This window comes from Ursus maritimus, unplaced genomic scaffold (genome assembly GCF_017311325.1).
Source record: "Ursus maritimus isolate PB19 unplaced genomic scaffold, ASM1731132v1 scaffold_13, whole genome shotgun sequence".
NCBI classification, from domain to species: Eukaryota; Metazoa; Chordata; class Mammalia; order Carnivora; family Ursidae; genus Ursus; species Ursus maritimus.
In genome coordinates, this window is record NW_024423675.1 from 2470724 (window position 1) to 2488422 (window position 17699).

General features: G+C 33.7%; 1 protein-coding gene across 2 annotated transcripts in view; it reads right to left on the bottom strand.

Annotated features, from left to right (window-relative positions):
* Positions 1–17699, bottom strand: part of RNGTT (RNA guanylyltransferase and 5'-phosphatase) — a 303675-nt gene that overhangs the window by 190396 nt on the left and 95580 nt on the right. For both annotated transcript variants that reach the window (XM_040627529.1, XM_008687490.2), the window contains 2 exons: positions 12178–12249; positions 6878–7042 (listed from right to left, as the gene is read on the bottom strand). In XM_040627529.1, the coding sequence (XP_040483463.1) occupies positions 6878–7042; positions 12178–12249 (237 nt within the window). The remainder of the gene's footprint in view (positions 1–6877; positions 7043–12177; positions 12250–17699) is intronic.

Below are 17699 nucleotides of genomic sequence, written 5' to 3' on the forward strand. Positions count from 1 at the left end.
CTTTATTATGATGTAGTGCCCTTCTTCATCTCATTACAGTGTTTGGTTTAAAATGTGGTTTGTCTGATATAGATATTGCTATTCGGGCTTTCCTTTGACATCCATTTGCATGGTAAACATTTCTCCATCCCCTTATTTTCAATCTACAGGTGTCTTTAGGTCTAAAATGAGTCTCTTGGAGGGAGCATATAGATGGATCTTATTTCTTTTATCCATTCTGACACCTTATGTCTTTTGATTGGAGCATTTAGTCCATTTACATTCAGAGTAATTACTGATCTGAAATTAATGTCATTTCATTACTTGTTTTGTCATTGTTTCTGGAGATATTCTCTGTTTCTTTTTTCTAGTCTTTGTTGCTTTCTAGTCTTTGTTGAGTGGTCTTTCTTTCCCACTCAAAGAGTGCCCTTTAATATTTCTTGCAGCTGGTTTAGTGGTCACAAATTCCTTTAGCTTTTGTTTGGGAAACTTTTTTGATAGAAACCTCAACAAGGTAGGAATAGAGAAAACACATACCTCAACATCATAAAGGTCAAATAAGAAAGGCCCATAACTAATATCAGCCTCAATGGCGAAAAACCCTCTAAGGTCAAGAACAAGACAGGGATGTCCACTCTCCCCACTGTTATTTAACACAGTATTGGACATCCTAGCCTCAGCAATCAGACAACAAAAAGAAATCAAAGGCATCCACATCAGCAAAGAAGAAGTCCAACTTTCACAATTGCCAATGACATAGCAGTCTATGTAGAAAACCCAAAAGAAAATACCAAAAAAAAAAAAACTGTTAGAACTGATAAACAAATTCAGTAAAGTCGCATGATACAAATCAACACACAGAAATCTGTTGCATTTCTATATTATCAGTAATGAAGGATCAGAAAAGAAGTCAAGGAATTGATACCATTTACAATTGCAGCAAAAACCATAAGATACCAATGAAAAACCTAACCAACGAGGTAAAAGACCTGTACTCTGAAAACTACATAAGAACACTTATGAAAGAAACTGAAGATGACACAAAGAAATGCAAAAACATTCCATGCTCATATATCAGAAGAACAAACATTGTTAAAATGTCTATACTACCCAAAGCAATCTATACATTTAATGCAAGCTTATCAAAATACCACCAGCATTTTCCACAGAGCTAGAACAAACAATCCAAAATCTGTATGGAACCACAAAAGACCCCAAATAGCCAAAGTAATCTTGAAAAAGAAAAGCAAAAAGCTGGAGGCATCACAACTCTGGACTTCAAAAGATACTACAAAGTTGTAGTGATCAAGACAGTACGTTATTGGCACAAAAACAGACACATAGATCATGGAACAGAACAGAAAACCCAGAAATGGACCCACAACTACATGGTCAACTAATCTTTGACAAAGCAGGAAAGAAAATCCAATGGAAAAAAGATGGTAACTTCAACAAATGGTGTCAGGAACCTGGACAGCAACGTGCAAAAGAATGAAACTGGGCCACTTTCTTACACCATATACTAAAATAAATTCAAAATAGATGAAAGACATAAATGTGAAACAGGAAACCATCAAAATCGTGGAGGAAAACGCAGGCAGTAACCTCTTTGACATCAGCCATACCAACTTCTTACTAGATACATCTCCTGAGGCAAGGGAAACAAAAGCAAAAATGAATTATTGGGACTTCAGCAAGATAAAAAGCTTGTGTACAGCGAAGACAACAAGCAACAAAACTAAAAGACAACCTTCAGAATGGGAGAAGATATTTGTAAATGACGTCTCTGATATGTGGTTAGTATCCAAAATATATAAAGAACTTACCAAACTCAAACTCAAAAACAAATAATCCAGTCAAAAAATGGGCAGAAGACATGACTAGACATTTTTTCCAAAGAAAGCATAGAGATGGCTAACAGACACATGAAAAGATGTTCAACATCACTCATCATCAGGGAAATACAAATCAAAACTACAATGAGATATCGCCTCACACCTGTCAGAATGGCTAAAATTAACAACACAGCAAACAACATATGTTGGCAAGGATGCAGATAAAGGGGAACCCTCTTGCATTGTTGGTGGGAATGCAAACTGGTGCAGCCACTCTGGAAAATGGTATGGAGGTTCCTCAAAAAGTTAAAAATAGAACCACCCTAGGATCCAGCTATTGCATTACTAGGTATTTACACAAAGGATACAAAAACACTGATTCGAAGGGATACCTGCACCCCAATGTTTATACCAGCATTATCAACAACAGCCAAATTATGGAAACAGCCCAGCTGTCCAACGACTGATGAATGGATAAAGAAGATGTGATATATATATATATACAATGGAGTATTACTCAGCCATTAAAAATAATGAAATCTTGCCATTTGCAATGATGTGGATGGAGCTAGAGAGTAAGCGAATTAAGTCAGAGAAAGACAAATACCATATGATTTCATTGGTATGTGGAATTTAAGAAACAAAACAAATGAACATGGTGGGGAGAGAGGCAAACCAGAAAACGGTCTCTTAACTATGGAGAACAAAATGAGGGTTGCTGGAGGGGAGGTAGGCAGGGGAATGGGTTAAAAAGGTGATGTGTATTAAGGAGGGCACTTGTTGTGATGAGCACTGGGTATTGTATGTGTGGTGAATCACTAAATTCTACACCTGAAACTAATATTACACTGTATTGTATGTTAACTAACTGGGATTTAAACAAAAACCTGAAACTAAAAAAAAAAAAAAAAAAAATGTTGTGAACCTAAAACTGCTTTAAAGAAATTATAATAACAAAGTCTTTAAAAATAACAATACATTAAGATTAAGTAGAGCTTATCACATGAGGATATATTTTCATATAATTCATGAGATAAACAAATCTAACAGAAAAAGATAACAGTATTATACCGATAGTACATAAAAAGCCATCTGACAACACTGTATACTTATTCTTTATTAGAAACAAAACAACTCAGTAAAAATAGAACCAGACACTTGTTTAACCTGATAAAATAGATTCCAGACTCAAAGGCAATATATTATACTTTGAAGAATCACTGGAAGTATTTCCACTCAAATCAAGGACAAGACAAGGATCCCTGTAACTATCACTACAATTCAAAATTGTACTAATACATAACTGAATCAGATAAGAGAAAAATTAATGTATGAAAAATCTAAAGAGGAGAACTATATCTATTTTTCTTTAATATGATTAAGTACCTAAAAAAATCCAAGAGAATCAACCGTTACTAACAAACAGTAACAAAATACAATGAGAACTGTATAAAATTAGTATACTAAAATCAATAGCTTTCAAATTTAAAAACTCATCTTGTATAAAAGGCATCTGCTAAAGTCCTACAAGTAACATCACCCTTTACAGTTAAAAACAAACTTTTCTTGCTCCAAAGAAAAGGAACAAATATGGCTATTCGCTCTCACTACTTCCATTCAACATTAAATAAGAGGCTCTAGCCAGTGCAAAAAGGCAAGAGAAAAAAATAAATGGTACCCAGATTGGAAAGGAAAAGTAAAAGTGCCCCTTTCTTACAGATGACATGCTTGTCTATGTCAGTTGAAATCTATAAAAAGCTAGTAGAGGAATAAGTGAGTTTTGCAAGACTGCAAGAAAGAAATCAACATACCAAAATCAATGTATTACTATACATTATCAACAATTAGAAATTGAAATTTTTAATACTATTTATATCAAACAGTATGAAATAAATTTGAAAAAAGTCAGATAAGTAAAACCTGATCCTTAAAACTACAAAAATGAGAGAAATTAAAGACCTTTAAAATAAAAAGGAGAGAAATACCAGGTTGATAAATTCGAAAACTCAGCATTGTTAAGGTATCAATTCTTCCCCCTAAATTGACCTATATATTCAATGCCATCCCAATCCAAATTCCAGCATGCACTTTGTACATACTGACAAGCTTATTCTAAAATTCATATGAAAATGCAGAGGCCTAGAATAGCCAAAACAACTTCAAAAAAGAAGTACAAAGTTGGAAGATAATCCTATCTCATTCAAGACTTAATTTGAAAAGTAATCAAGATAGTATGGTAATAGTGTAAAGACAGACAAATACAATCAAGGGAATAGAACAGAGGGACTAGAAAAAGACCCAAACATACTTGACAGCTTACTTTTCATAAAGGTACAAAAGCAATTCAATGAAAAAAGGAGAGTCTCTTCAATAACTGGTGCAGAAACAATCAGATATTCATATGCAAAACAAATAAACAAAAATCTACCAAATGACTAAATACAACTCAAATGTCTAAGCTATGGAATAAATTATGGTACACTGATAAGATGGAAACCTGCCCGTTCGTTTAAAAAAAAAAAAAAAGGATGATCTCTATGTACCAATAGGGCAAGGGACTCAAAATATATTGTTAAGCAAAAAAAAAAAAAAAAACCACAGAATAGTGTATTAAGAATCACCCCTTTGATACGGTTGGTAAGAATATTAATAAATGTATTTGCTTATATATGCAGAGGAAAATTCTGATGGATACAGTTAGTGCTAATGGCAATGGTTATTCTTCTGAGGTGATAAAAGAATAGGAAACTTTCAGAGAAACTCCGCTACATGCCTTTAAAATTTTGTAAACCATATTAATCCATTCAAATAATTCCTTTTTAATTGGCCTTCAAGTTGTAAATACAAGTAAGTTGTAATTTGAGAAGTTGCTATTTATTTTTACTATCTTGGATGTTATATTCTAACTATGTATATTAAAATTAAAAACTGAACAACTCATTACCTCTTCACTGGGTTTGACAGATCAAATGACAAACTGAGTAGGTTTTTAACAGAGCTACATAAAGTCCTAAAATCGAAGCTATCACCACGATTTTATAGATATACAGAAATGAAATTCTATTATGTTCTGCAAAAACCTATGCATTCTTCATAGCTGTAAATTTTGTTTAAAACCATATAAAAACTAGTATTCCTCGTAAAAATGATATATACTTCTCTGCAAATGCTTTATCATTCATAATATCACTAGTTCACCCATTCCCATTAGCAATAATAAAAATACTAAGAATCTCTACAGCAATAATCTGTTAACTGTAGCTACTATCCTATACCTGGTGTTACTACAGTCCTACCCTTTAGACCAACTCTGCTACAAAATGCACTTTCCTTCTGGATTACTAGGAACAAAACAGTAAGAACTGGAAAGTGGGGGAAGGGAGTTATAGTTAAAATTCCAACCAGAATTCCTTTAAAAAAAAGAATATCCTAGGATTTTTTTAAAGGGGTTTATAAGCTAAGAATAAAGAGAAAAAAAGAACAGGTTTTTGTAGTGAAAAACTACATGAAAAACTGTTCAACTCAACTGCTTCATATCCCTAAAGAATAGTTCTAATAGTCATCCACTGCAAATATTTCTAAGTAGCACTGATTCTGACTCAAGAAATATACAATCTAAGACACATTTTCTTAAACGCTGAAATTGAATTATGACAGCACAAGCTGGCAAGTTAGTTCTTTTTTTTTTTAAACTGAATGCAAACTGAAACCATGTGGCTTCTGCCCAACTTTTACACTGATTTATAATTTCAAAAGTATTTCTGTAAGAGCACATTGCTCCAGTTAGCAAATTTTCACTAATGACGTGGCCCACATTAATTGTCAGTCAACCTTATTTTTACCCTACAGATTGGGCAGGGCATAGAAGTAGATGACCCAATAATATCCCTGCTGCCACAACAGACACAAAAGGCAAGCAGTGAACTATGGGAAGATCATGGCAGCAGAGGTCAACTATCAGTTCCACACCAAGCAGGTGTTATGCAAAATATCAATAAAAACAGAATGATAGCTATATATACCTTGACAGGAAAAAAGATAGGCACTGGGCAGTGCTGGGATTACTGCTACTATTATATCCAAGGGCTAATACCAAATTAAGTGGGTATGAATAGAAGCAGGTAAGATAGAACAAAAATTTACATCATCTAGCATGTGGGATTATACTAGAAAGGATTTGCATATGTTGCTATATTTCCTATATTATTCTACCATAACCACCCTTTTCCAAAAAATAATAATTTCATGGTGCACCTTTACTGTCAAATACTATGTAGCAGTTAAAAAACAATGTCTAACCACTGACCTGGAAATACTTCCAAGCCACACTGTTAAATGAAAAAACAACAATCCAAGAAGATTCAGTATGATGTATTTTAAGTATCAAAACAATAGAAAGAGTCCATAGTCTCTCATGCTTCATTCCCCCTCCTTTCTTTATCCCTTTCTTCTCCTAGCATGAGAGACTATGGACTCTGAGAAACAAACTGAGGGCTTCAGAGGGGAGGGGGATGAGGAATGGGATACGCCGGTGATGGGTAGTAAGGAGGGCACATATTGCATGGTGCACTGGGTATTATATGCAACTGATGAATCATCAAACTTCACATCAAAAACCAGGGATGTACTGTATGGTGACTAACATAAAAAAAATAATAAACAAATATTATAATAAAAAAAACAATAGAAAGAAATAAAACTCTCAATATATATGTGCCTGCAAATGAATTTTTTTAAATAAGGTCACCACCGGTGACCTTCAGAAGGCGTAACAGCTGATTTTCACACTATACCATTCTTTATAGTTTTTTTAAAAAACATAACACAGACCCATGAATAAAAAACTATTATGAGAAACAAGAAAGTAACCCAATTTAAGTTTCTACCACTGAGAATCTTACTCTGGAGAAGACTTGGGAATTGCACGTTTGTCCAGAATAGTGCTATATTCAATTAAAATAATTTCTGAAAAAAATCAAGACAACTGGGCAGTAAAATGTCATTCATATTCCTCTCACAAGCTGAATTATGACACACTGTAAGTACCAATTAGAAAATTTTACCTTTCTTGAAGTATAGATGTCAAAAAATGGCTTATTTCTGACACTAAATGGTTCCTGTGTTTTGTCAATGAGCCCAGTCTTCATTTTTTCATGTCGAGGACTTATTATTTCTCTTTCTATACACTGCAGACGAATATTAAAATCACAATCTCCAACTGGCTGTGCCTGAATTAAATGAGACAATTATTTAAATTTCAACACTGAAAACTATCTTATCAGCATAATTATTAAGGTTGTCACAGTATACATAGCAGTCTACGTAAACAGCATCCTCTGGAGTTGTCCAACGCACAGCCTGCGCAACCACACATGCCAGTCCTGATTTCACTAATTAAACACACCTAAACACATACACGGTTACTTATTTTAAAATTATAAATGCATAAAATAGTATGGGAGAGTGGTATAAATCTTCTCTAATATAAATTGATCTGAAGTTTTCACATCTGAATTAAAGTATTAATATACTCACTAATCATTTTAGTATTTGAATTAGTAAAATTATATGAATTAGTAAAATCTGTAAAAAACTACAATCCACATAATTCAGGAAAGTATAAGCAAATAACACATCAAAATAAGCAACACAATCACCTATAATGTTTTTTGTTGCTTAAAGCGCTAATGCTTTACAGCCATCAATAAGTAAAAGATTATTATTAGACAAATACACCCTCAACTCTAAAAATTAATATAGAACAAAGTCTCCATAATATTGTCAATCATATAGTTAAAAAGAAAGTTCTCCATATACAGTTACAGACAATAGGGTACATATATGTGGTATAGATGATCTGAACCATAAAGTAAAAAGTGCATAGACTTTTTCTGTAAGTTGAAGGTAGGGGCTTACCCTATCTTAATGGCATATAATAATACAGCTTCTAACATTTCATCTGGATGACAGTAACCATCCAGATTAGTAGCATCAGCTCATATCAAGTACCCCTCTTCTTTACTTTGCAACTGGACACCCTTCCATGAATTTTTCTCACCTTTTCATCTTCTTCCTCTTCTCTAATCTATATTACTCAACCTAACATTTACACAACCCAACACTTACAAATAGGTGACAGTATTTGTATGCCTTAAGGATGACTTTTTCTACTGGAAGGATGACAATTTTGATACTCAGCAAAGAAGAAGGAGCAAGACAAAGCAAGTGAGACCTAGGTATGAGGTAGTATATGTTCCCTTTACATAAAGGCATATAACTGTTTGTAAAAGGTATGTATTGAGGAAAGATCAGTAAATAATCACAAACTCCATGTGTAATCTTTTCCACATCACCTACATCACCAACAAGGTTGAAAAATCTAAAATGTTAGGCTTATTTATTAGACCTATTAGATGAATGCAGACCCCTATAAAGTTAATGTGGAACAAGCAAGTTGTCCATTTTTTTAAGAAAATAGTCTAACAAGTGTCTAAAAATACTTAGTCTAAATTTTCTCCTAAATACTTTTTACTTATATATATATAAACCAAAACAACAAGAAAAAATTGAAAGCAAGTTCACCTTCAAATCTATGCTGCCTATAGGAAAGGAAGCGTTTGTTAGGTAGTGTTAAATCGCTGAAAAAAAAGGGGCAACTGGGTGGCTCAGTCGTTAAGCGTCTGCCTTCGGCTCAGGTCATGATCCCAGGGTCCTGGGATCGAGCACTGCCTCTGGCTCCCCGCTCAGCGGAAAGCCTGGTTCTCCCTCTCCCACTCGCCCTGCTTGTGTTCCCTCTCTCGCTGCCTCTCTCTCTGTCAAATAAATAAGTAAAATCTTTAAAAAAAAAAAAAATCACTGAAAAAAGACAACAAAAAGAACTCGATAACTATTAACTGACTTCCTAGTTTTGAATTCTTTCTCACTTCAAATACTACCCATGCTGCCACTAGAGTTATCTTTCAAAACAATGAAAGTGTGATCCTATCATTACCCTAACTAAAACCCTTCAATAGTGCCCTCTTATATCCAGAACTAAGCTAAAATGTCTTATCCAAGTCACCTGGCCCCCTAGTCAACAATCTGTTCTCATTTCTTGCTGTGTCCCACATCCCAACACACATCAAGTACACTAATCATCTCTAATGCTCCTGACCTCCATGATTCTATCCTTCAAAATTAATCCACGTAACTTTCTCTATCTGCGAGTCCACACTTCTTTGACTCAACTATACCCTGGTTAAACTGAAATACTCTCACCTCTCCAGTACCTTTCATATATTCCTGTATCTCTGACATACCTTTATTGTTGTTATACTATTATAATTATTTCTTTACATTTATTTCTTATCCATTAGAACGATGGTCCACAAATTTCTTTTGATTTTGTACCCAATCTAAATACATACCCTAACAAATGCTCACAATATATGCACGTTAATTTTTACTGAGTTGCATACATGTACAACTGTGTATGTTATAAAACAGGCAAAAACTGAACAGATAAAAAATAAACAAAAAATTCTACTTTCTTCCAAATCCCACTGTTGAAATGGCCTTCTTTGGAGGCAAGTGTACTGAATTACGAATTTCCCAAAGGCAAGAAATTACGTCTTATTCATCTGTGTATATCCAATACCTAGGACAACTCTTGACATATAAAAGATGATCGATGACACGCTGGACAAAATAAACTAAGGGAACTAAAAAGATTTTAACTATTTTTTCAGAATATCATTTTTTTCTAATAGTGACCTTGATTTGGTGATTCAAAATAAGCTAGTTAATCATAAAAGCTCCATAGTAAATTAAAGAACGAAATATATAATGCTTTCAATTATAAATATATCCTAACATCAGAAATGTGAGGGAAAATGTCACTTTAAAATCAATGAAATATGGCAATAAGCACTCAATAAATATTTACCAAGTAAATAATTACAGACCTAGTAAAAGCATAACTTATTTTTACACCAAAATATGGATGAATTTCCTAAACAAGACATAAAAGCACAAACTTTAAGAAGATCTAGTAAGTCTAATATCATGAAAATGAAAAACTCCCATGCATCAGTAGATACTAATTTGCAAAAGATACTGTTTGTCACATACATAACCAAAAAAAGATCAGAATGCAGGAAAGATAATTAATTCCTACACATTAAGAAGACTGACAACCAAATAGAAAAATTAGAAAATTATTCGAACTTACAATTAAATCTCAAAAGAAAAATCCAAACAAGTAAAAATGAACATATGAAGCAGGCTTAACTTCATTAGTAATAATGGAAAAGCAAATTAAAACAAGATCAGATGCCATTTCACGCACATCGAATCAGCAAAAATTTTAAACTCTGGTAATACCAACTGTGGTAAGTTGTTACACCTACTTCTGAGAGGAATTCAGCAACGTAGCAAATACACCTGAAGTTGCCAATTCAGTCAGAATCTCTATGATGTAGGTAGGGGTGAGGAACTCTGCTTTTTAAAAACACCTCAGGTGCTTACATCCCAAGAATGAGAATTGTCCTAGAGAAATTCTGATGTATGCACACAAGAATATATAAACTGTTTAATAGTAGTATGACAGCAAAATGTGGAAACTCAAATGTTCATCAAAAGGAAGACAAATTCGGTATATTTATACAAAGCAATACTCAATAGTAATTAAAGTGAATGAACTAAACCTGTGTGTATTAATACAGATAAATCTCAACAAAATAATGTGGAGTAAATGCTCAGTACCACAGTACAAGTACAGTATTTATATAACACTAGAAACCTTGCAAAACAATACCACGTATATTTTATGGACACACACATAGGTAGTAAGGTTATTAAAAACATTCATGGAAATAATAAACATCAAATACAGGGTAGAAGTTGCTTCTGGGTAAGAGGGTCAAAAACAGAATAAGTGGGGTGTGCAGGAGAAACTTCTACTGGATCTGTAATGACTTATTAAAAAGAAAGTGCAGTAAAAATGACAAAATGTTAAGCTTTCAACAAATCTGGTGGTTAGTTACATGTGTATTCCTCATATTATTACTTATACTTTTGTATACGCTGAAATTTTTCATATTTTTTTAAAGAATTAGAAAGTTTGTTAAGTCGAGTCCCACACTGGGCTCCTTGCTCAGCGGAAAGAGTCTGCTTCTCCCTCTCCCTCTGCCTGCTGCTCCCCCTGCTTGTGCTCTTTCTCTCTCTCTCTCTCTCTCTCTGTCAAATAAATTAAAATCTTTTTAAAAGAAATTTTTTTAAATAAAGCAGAGCTCAATGTCAAAAGGCAGAGACAAAACTGTCCCCTTCACAACAAAACAATGCCATCCCCACCCTTTATGTCTCATTATGAGCCAATGAACATTATTCCAAAATCTGTGATAAGAGTAAGCCAATTCTAGAAAGCATTAGTTCTGAGGCATACAGTGATCACAAACACACAAAATTAATATTTGATGGTTTCTGACCTTGAGTCTCCTAAATAGGAAACTGTTTAAAATCTATAAATTTAACAGAAAATGAAATATGTACATTGAAGATTTCCAGGAAAAAAATGCCTTTAAAGCGGATTAATGCAATCCTGAATCTCAAAACTGTAATTTAAAATATATACTCCAAAAAAGAACTCTTAAAAACTTTTGTTATAAATCTTCAAAATCCTAAAACTTAAACAACACTTTTAATTCCAGAATTCTTAATTGCTTTCAGTAGTTTGAATACTAAATGACTATGCAATTTGAATAATATATGTCTAGAGGAATGATTATACCTTTTCATAGATGTACACTATTGAAAGAGTTTCTCACATTTACAGAAGTCATCTTGTACTGCCTAAATAATTTAGACACTGATACTATAATTAAACGTGAACAGGCAGATTCTTGGCTTGTCTAAAACTATAGGAAATGGGTAGAAAATAAAATTCCTATTTTTTGATATCTATTTATAACAGAATTTTATATTTTGTTTTTAAGTTTCCTGCCTGTACTCATGAATAACATATTTGTGCCCCAAAGTTATACATTCAATACCCATAATCAGGTTCTCTCTTTTTTTTTAAGTGACAGTAATAAAATCTGTGGACTCCTTTTTTTGTGTACAGGATAACTAAAACCAAGAGTTTCCATCTTATAAAATTCTGTCTTATTTTACCAGTTAAACTATTTTTCTTTACTCACTTCAAGTATATAACAAAATCTAAAGACAAAGGAATGTGCAAAATTATTATTAAGGTATCAGGTGAGTAACTAGAGTCACAATTTTTCTTTCCTACCATCTCTAAGGCAGTAACACTTTTTATTTGTAAAAACATATCTGTTATCTCAGGGACAATTTTTATTTTATAAATTATATTAAAGGTACTTACATTGAATTTAATTATGTCATATATCAAATATCTAGGAACGGCCTGTCCGTTTACTCTGTCAATAATCATTTCCTTGAAAGAGAAAAGAAGGTTAAGTTTCTTCATACTTTAATGACAATTTTTTCAATTTGATTAAAACAAAACATACACAGAAAGCACATAAACCATATATATACAACCTGATGAAACATTAAAATGAACACACTTATACCCAGATCAAATCAACAGACTGTCAACATCCCAAAACTCCCTGTCATGAATTTACTCTGTATTGAAATAAAATCATATGACAATATCTCATTATGTTTTTTCTATTTGAATTACTATGCTACATTTTGTTTAATGTTTGAGTTCTAAGCAACTATTAGAATGAAGAAAGTACAAATTTTAAATTTCAAATATGAGGAATATTTTTTAAAATAATGTTGTTAAATCATTATTGCTTTAAATTTTGTTATATGCCAACTATACCACAAAATCTGTAGGTATAAATGGTGCCCTTATTATAAAATATATTCCCCATGCAACCCATGTGGTCTTTCTTGGTCCTGTCCCTCTACTATGATCAAAGAGAACAGGACAAGAGAATATATTACATACCATACCTATAAAGTGAAAAAAAAAAAAACTTAAATTCTGCACTTTCACAGAAAAGAGATAAAGGACATTAAAAGACAGGGGTGCCTGGGTGGCTTAGTTGGTTGAGTGCCTGACTCTTGGTTTTGGCTCAAGTCATGATCTCATGGTTCATGGGATCAAGCCCCACATACAGCTCCATGCTCAGTGGGGAGTCTGCTTGGAGATTCTCTCCCTTTGCCCCTCTCTCCCCTCTCTCTCTCCACCCCCCTAAAATAAATAAATCTTTTTTAAAAAAGATTATAAGTACATAATGCAATATTTTATAAAATTTTAATTCTTAATAATACATTTTGACCTAAAATTATTTTTCTTTCCTCATATTCTTCCCAGGAAACTAAGCAGGGTTTTTGTTATCTAATTTCATGACAGGAAATCAACAAACAACCATTTAAAATTACAAAGAACACACTGACTTAGGACAGATATACTTTGTTAAGAAATTATTATTAATTAATTACTTTCCCAAATATGTATGTTAATCTGCAGACATTTATTTATGGTTATCATCCTGAACCCAACACATGGCATAATTTAAATCACTTCATTATCTTAAACTATTTGCTAAATATTTTTACTTAAATACTTGTATCTGAGAATTTTATGAACCATCAGGTGGCACCAAAACAGGTTTCAACTCATTGTTATTGTCAAAAATGTGTGGATGTAAGTTAAGTGAACTTCCAGGTTCGGATAACAGACACCACAGAATTTCTCTCCCAAATTACCTGATGAAATGAGCAAAAACATATATTCCTTTGAACATTAAAAATGGCAAAAAGGAAAATTTATTATCAGCAAACAAGTAAAAGGAAATAGACAAGTAACCATTAAAAACTGAAAACTACCAAGGCTGTGGTAAAACAAAAAGGCACAGCAGGGTTCAGCTCCAAGCCCACTAAACCTCCAGAAGCCCTACTTGTAAAATGACAAATTCTTGGTAATTGTCACTATTACATTCAAATATAGATAGAAACAAACTCAGCAGTCACTCCTGTCTTCTTTTTTCCTCTCTTCTGATTGGAATAATAAAAAGAGCACAATACTCTTTTTGCCTGAAGAAAGATGCCTATACTCCACAATAAATTGAAGAAATAACCTGAGCATTACTGGAATGATATATGGCTCCCAATTAGCTGAAGAAAACATTCACTAAAAGCTTTTTAAAAAGAACAGAACCCAGTGATTTTAACAAAAGACCCAATAACTAGGCTGAGTCTTCCCAAATGACCTTCCCACCACAACGTCCCCCTTCCCCACAGCTGCTATCATTACTCCAGGCTACAGAAAAGTAGGTAAACATAAAATACCTAAGCTTAAAACTTAGTTAAGAAAATTGGAACCCGTGGGTACTGTTGCTGGGACTGTGAAATGGTACAACCACTATGAAGAGCAGTATGGCAGTTCCCTCAAAAAGTTAATATTGTACCTCCATATGATCTAGCAATCTCACCTCTGGGTATATATCCCAGAAAACTGAAAGCAGGGTTTTGGAGAGGTATTTGCACCCCTATGCTTATAACATCATTATTCCAATAGCTAACAGGTGGGAGCACAGCCCAAATATCCATCAACAGATGAACAAATAAATAAATGTGGTATACAGATGTAGCAGAATGTTACTCAGCCTTGAAAAGAAAGGAGATCTATCACATGCTGCAACATGAATAAACCTTGAAGACACTACGCTAAGGAAAATAAGCCAGTCACAAAAAGACAAATCCTATATGATTTCACCTATATGAGGTCTCTAAAGTAGTTAAAATCACAGAATTAGAAAGAAGAATGATGGTTCTCACAGGTGTACAGGTAATGAGGAACTATTTAATGGGTACAGAGTTGCAGTTTTACAAGATAATGTTCTGGAGAACTGTTGCACGAAAATGTGCACTTAACACTACTGGACTGTAGCCTTAAAGATATTTAAGACAGTAAATGTTATGTTATATGGTTTTACCACAACTCTAAATAAAAAAATTTCTTAATAAAACCCAGTTAAGAAGGAAAAACACATTTCCTCTCCTAACCAAACCAGAGAACCAGGAATTTGATTTATCATCCCACCTAAACAACCAAAGATGTGGACAAAATAGAGGAAGCAATAATTTTCAAGGCACCAGACATCCAACAATAAAGGACAGTAATCTCTAGAAGATAGTAAATAAACTATATGAGCCCTAGAATTTTCCCAACTTATAGCCCAAGGGGTTTCCAGGCTTCAGTGCAGGCAGGGGGATCCCAGGTAAAGCTCAGCAGTCTCCCTGAGTTTAAAAAAAAAAAAAAAAAGAACAAGTTGTCTAGGGAGAGCAAAAGGACTAGAGTTCTCAGGGCAGAGTGAGAGTGTAAGAGAGAGAGAGGCAGAGAGAGAGATCCCCAGATAAAGAACGACAAATATCCTCAGTCAGACTTCCATGAATGTTCAGCAGAGTATGCATGAGAAAAGAACCACTCAAAAGCCTTGGAGGGAAAGTTGGGAATAATGCCTGTTCCTACCAGCCAAATTAATTCACGGGCATTGAGTACTCGGAAGGATCTTGTCTCAGCAGAAAACAATTATCCCTACACTAAACTCTACTCTACCCATCTACCAAATCTTAAAAGCAAGACTCAAAAGGTATAAACCAATTCCAAGTAAATTAACTGCATCCCAGAACAAACCTCAAAAATATAGGAATACAAAAATATCAAACCCCCAACAAGGTAAACTTGAAAATGTCTAGCATCTAGTAAAAAATTAACAGGTATGCAAAGAGGCAAAGAAAAAAAAAAATACAACCCATAAAGAGGAGAAAAATCAATCAAAAATAGGCCCAAAACTAAGAAAGATGTTAGAATTGGCAGGCAAGAAAATTAAGGCAGGTGATTATAACAGTATTCCATATATTCCAAAAAGCCAAGTAGAGACACAGAAGACATTAAAAAGACTCAAAATGAATTTTCAGAGGTGAAAACTACAATGCCTGAAGTGAAAAATAGTCTGGGTGGGATGAATAGCAATTTAGACACTGCAAAAGAAAAGATTAGTGAACTTGCAGACACAGCAACGGAAAGTATCCAAAATCAACCAGAAAAAAGGTTGGGTTTATTTGTTTAAGATGTTATATTTGACAGAGAGAAAGAGAGCACAAGCAGGGGGAGCAGGAGGCCCCCCATCCCGTGGAGCAGGGAGCCTGATGTGGGGCTCAATCCCAGGACCCTGGGATCATGACCTGAGCCAAAGGCAGACGCTTAACTGACTGAGCCTCCCAGGCTCCTGTTTGTTTTTTGTTTTTTTTAAATGAAAAGAACAATAAACAAATCTTCAAACATGTGAAGGGTAGAAATAATGGCAAAAAAAATTCTACTTTTAAGGAAAATTGTAAACCCATAGATAAAAGATGCTCAACAAACCCTAAACATAAAAAACCTGAAGAAAACTACAAGATACATCAACTTCATATTGCTCAAGAATTTGTTAGAAATTGCTGCATTGTCTCCTGCTCCAGACTGCTATGGAGAAACCTGCAGCTTAAATCCTTCATTAGGGGTCCCACCAAAAAAATAAGTTAATAATTTTTTTAAAAAATTCCACGTTTGACTTTCCTATCCTCTGTACTTTTCTATATTCCATTTTCTTTTTTTGAAGTCCCCAAGTATCCACCCTTCTACCTATCCATCCAATATTTCCTGAGCCCAAACTATGTATTAGATATAGCTCTAAATGCCTGAGAAATTAAGCATACAGTCCCTACCTTCAAAGAAGAGTCCCAGGAAGAGAAGAAAATATATAAGTAGCTGCGTTCAATGAAGAATTCTAATTTTAATTTTAACAATAGATGGCTATATAGATAGAGTGATCATGCAGCTTACTGTCTACATCAGAATACTTCTGAGAATGAAACAGATTCCTATTAATAACTACACCAAGACAAGAGATATAAACCTATACTATTTCAGCCAAATAAGGACATATGGTATAAGCTTAACAAGGGGTAGTTATTTCTAACTGAAGAATAAGAGAAAGGTTTGATAAGACTTTGTGACCCATTAGTCAAATCCTCAAAGATACAAGCAGATATTTCCTAGCAGGATGGTAAATGAGCCAAATTGCATTACAAAGGCATGAAAGATGGTGGTTTTGAGTAAGCTGTCCAAAGCTCCATATATATGGAGCATATCGTTCAAGGGTCACAATCAAAGACAATGCTAAAGACATAGGCATGGCCCAGATATAAAGATTATGTTTAGTAGTTTGGTTTCATGATATGGGCAGTGGGGAACCATTGAAGTGTTTTAATGAGAGGAAGTAATTAACTGTTCTCTGGAAACCTGTAGATCTTCAAAGCTCATCTCAAAGGTGACCCATTCCTCGAAATCCTTTCAACTAAGGCCCACTTGATTCTAATTATCACAGTCCACTGAGGTGATGAAATGTTCTGGAATTAGATAGGGGTACAGGTTGTACAATCTTGTGAATATACTAAAGACTACCAAATTATACAGCTTAAAAGGATGAATCTTATAGTACGTGAATTATATTTCAATTTTTAAAAATAAAACTAAATTTTTAAAAAATCCTAAAAGCAGTTCTTCAGAATGAAGGAAAATGACGGAACCCTAGATACATAGCATATATTAAATGTTAGCTATATATATATATATATATATATATATATATATATTGATTATACACATTCTGTAACTAAACACACAACAAAATGACTGAAAATACAACAAAATGTTAAAATGTAACCTCTTATTGAGAGTTGAGTTTTCCTACTTTATGATGTACACTTTGTAAAATTTCAACAATGAGTATGCATATTCCTTTACAAAAAACATTAACAGCTGAAAAGTCACGCCATTTTTCCAAGATTCTTGCTATTAACTTTGGTGATTAACTGTTA